Source organism: Geospiza fortis, unplaced genomic scaffold (genome assembly GCF_000277835.1).
Source record: "Geospiza fortis unplaced genomic scaffold, GeoFor_1.0 scaffold474, whole genome shotgun sequence".
NCBI classification, from domain to species: domain Eukaryota; kingdom Metazoa; phylum Chordata; class Aves; order Passeriformes; family Thraupidae; genus Geospiza; species Geospiza fortis.
The window spans coordinates 58,800-60,153 of record NW_005054661.1 but is presented as its reverse complement, the minus strand read 5'-3'; the positions used below and the strand labels follow the sequence as shown (position 1 = coordinate 60,153).

At 59.1% G+C, this 1,354-nt stretch overlaps 1 protein-coding gene across 1 annotated transcript in view; it reads left to right on the top strand.

Annotated features, from left to right (window-relative positions):
• The first annotated feature begins 292 nt into the window (after positions 1-292).
• SLC19A1 (solute carrier family 19 member 1) overlaps positions 293-1,354 on the top strand; it is a 3,094-nt gene continuing 2,032 nt past the window's right edge. Inside the window, 2 exon segments of the mRNA XM_005430634.2 lie at positions 293-600; positions 1,290-1,354. The exon segment at positions 1,290-1,354 is cut by the window's right edge and continues 359 nt beyond it. Coding sequence (XP_005430691.2) covers positions 388-600; positions 1,290-1,354 — 278 coding nt within the window. The 5' untranslated portion in view covers positions 293-387.

Genomic DNA, 1,354 nt, shown 5'->3' with positions numbered 1-1,354 from the left:
TCAGAGGGAAGTGTTGCTCCAAGAAGCAGCAAAACCCCACTGAGTCTTAAAGGTGAGGAAAAGGAGGTGATGGGAGCTGAGGATGCCCCACTGTGGATCCAGATGCTCCATGCATCCAGGCTCCGGATGCACGTGATGTACGAATGCCGCCCAAAATGACCCCCCCCTGCTTCTGCACAGCAAGATGCATGGCTGCTTTTCTTCTTCCCAGAACATCTCCTGGGGAGAAGGTAGTGGTGTTTGTTTGCCTTGCGATTCTGGAGGAATTTTGAGCCTGTGCCAAATGCTGCTTTTTCCACAGAAACTGCAGCGCCCTGGTTTTCCATGCGTCCGAGAGCGCCTGTGGACAGAGAGGGGCTGCGTGGTCCAGCAGAGCCTGCGTAGCTAATGGCTCCCAGGATAATGCTGCTGTCCTGCTGCAGAGCCATGCCCAAGAATGATGACGCCAAAAAGCCGGCACCGGAGATGGGGCCAGACCAGCGCTGGAAGCTACAGGTCTGCTACCTCTGCTTCTATGGCTTCATGACGCAGATCCGGCCCGGGGAGAGCTTCATCACCCCCTATCTGCTGGGGGCCGACAAGAACTTCACAAAGGCAGAGGTGAGCTGTGGGCATCTGGTCCCCCACCCGGGTGTCCCCCTTTATGGCCATGGTCACCATCCTGGGGCTGTACAGAGCATCCCTCAGTGCTTCTGGGGTGCACAGGGGTGACGTGTCCTGGGCATGGCAGCATGTGGTGACTCATGGTGGTGCTTTCTGGGCAGGAAAGGTGATGTGTTGTGGCGCCTTGTCTCACTTGGCTGTGAGATCACCCTATCCCCTGAGTCCCAGGCTCAGCTTGCCCTGGCATAAAACCTCCTGCCCAGGCTGGCAACTGATTTTGGGGGTAGTGTGTGACCCCTGCCCACCTTAGCATCCTGTGGGAGGGTGCTGGGCTGGGAGAAGTCATGCCCCATCCCACTGGGGAGACTTTTCCATGATGGCACAGTGCACTGCTAGGCCGCTGGCAACAATGGGGTTAAACAAGGAGGGGCCACAATGTCATCGTCGCCCAACCAAGGGATGCTGGCCTCAATCCCAGCTGGCTGCTGCGCTGTGGGAACGCTGCATTCCCGGCACGGGAAGGGGCCAAGGCTCAGCCAGACCCCCAGCTGAGCATGCTGCTGGTCACAGTGCTCCCCAAGGAGGTGCTGCCGTGGGGGTCAGCAGCCAGTGCCCATACCATCTGCAGGTTGGGGGCATTGCCAGGGATGTGCCCAGCGCTCAGCCCCTGCTTGCCCTCATGGCAGGTGACCAATGCGATCACACCGGTGCTGTCCTACTCCTACATGGCCGTGCTGGTGCCCATCTTCCT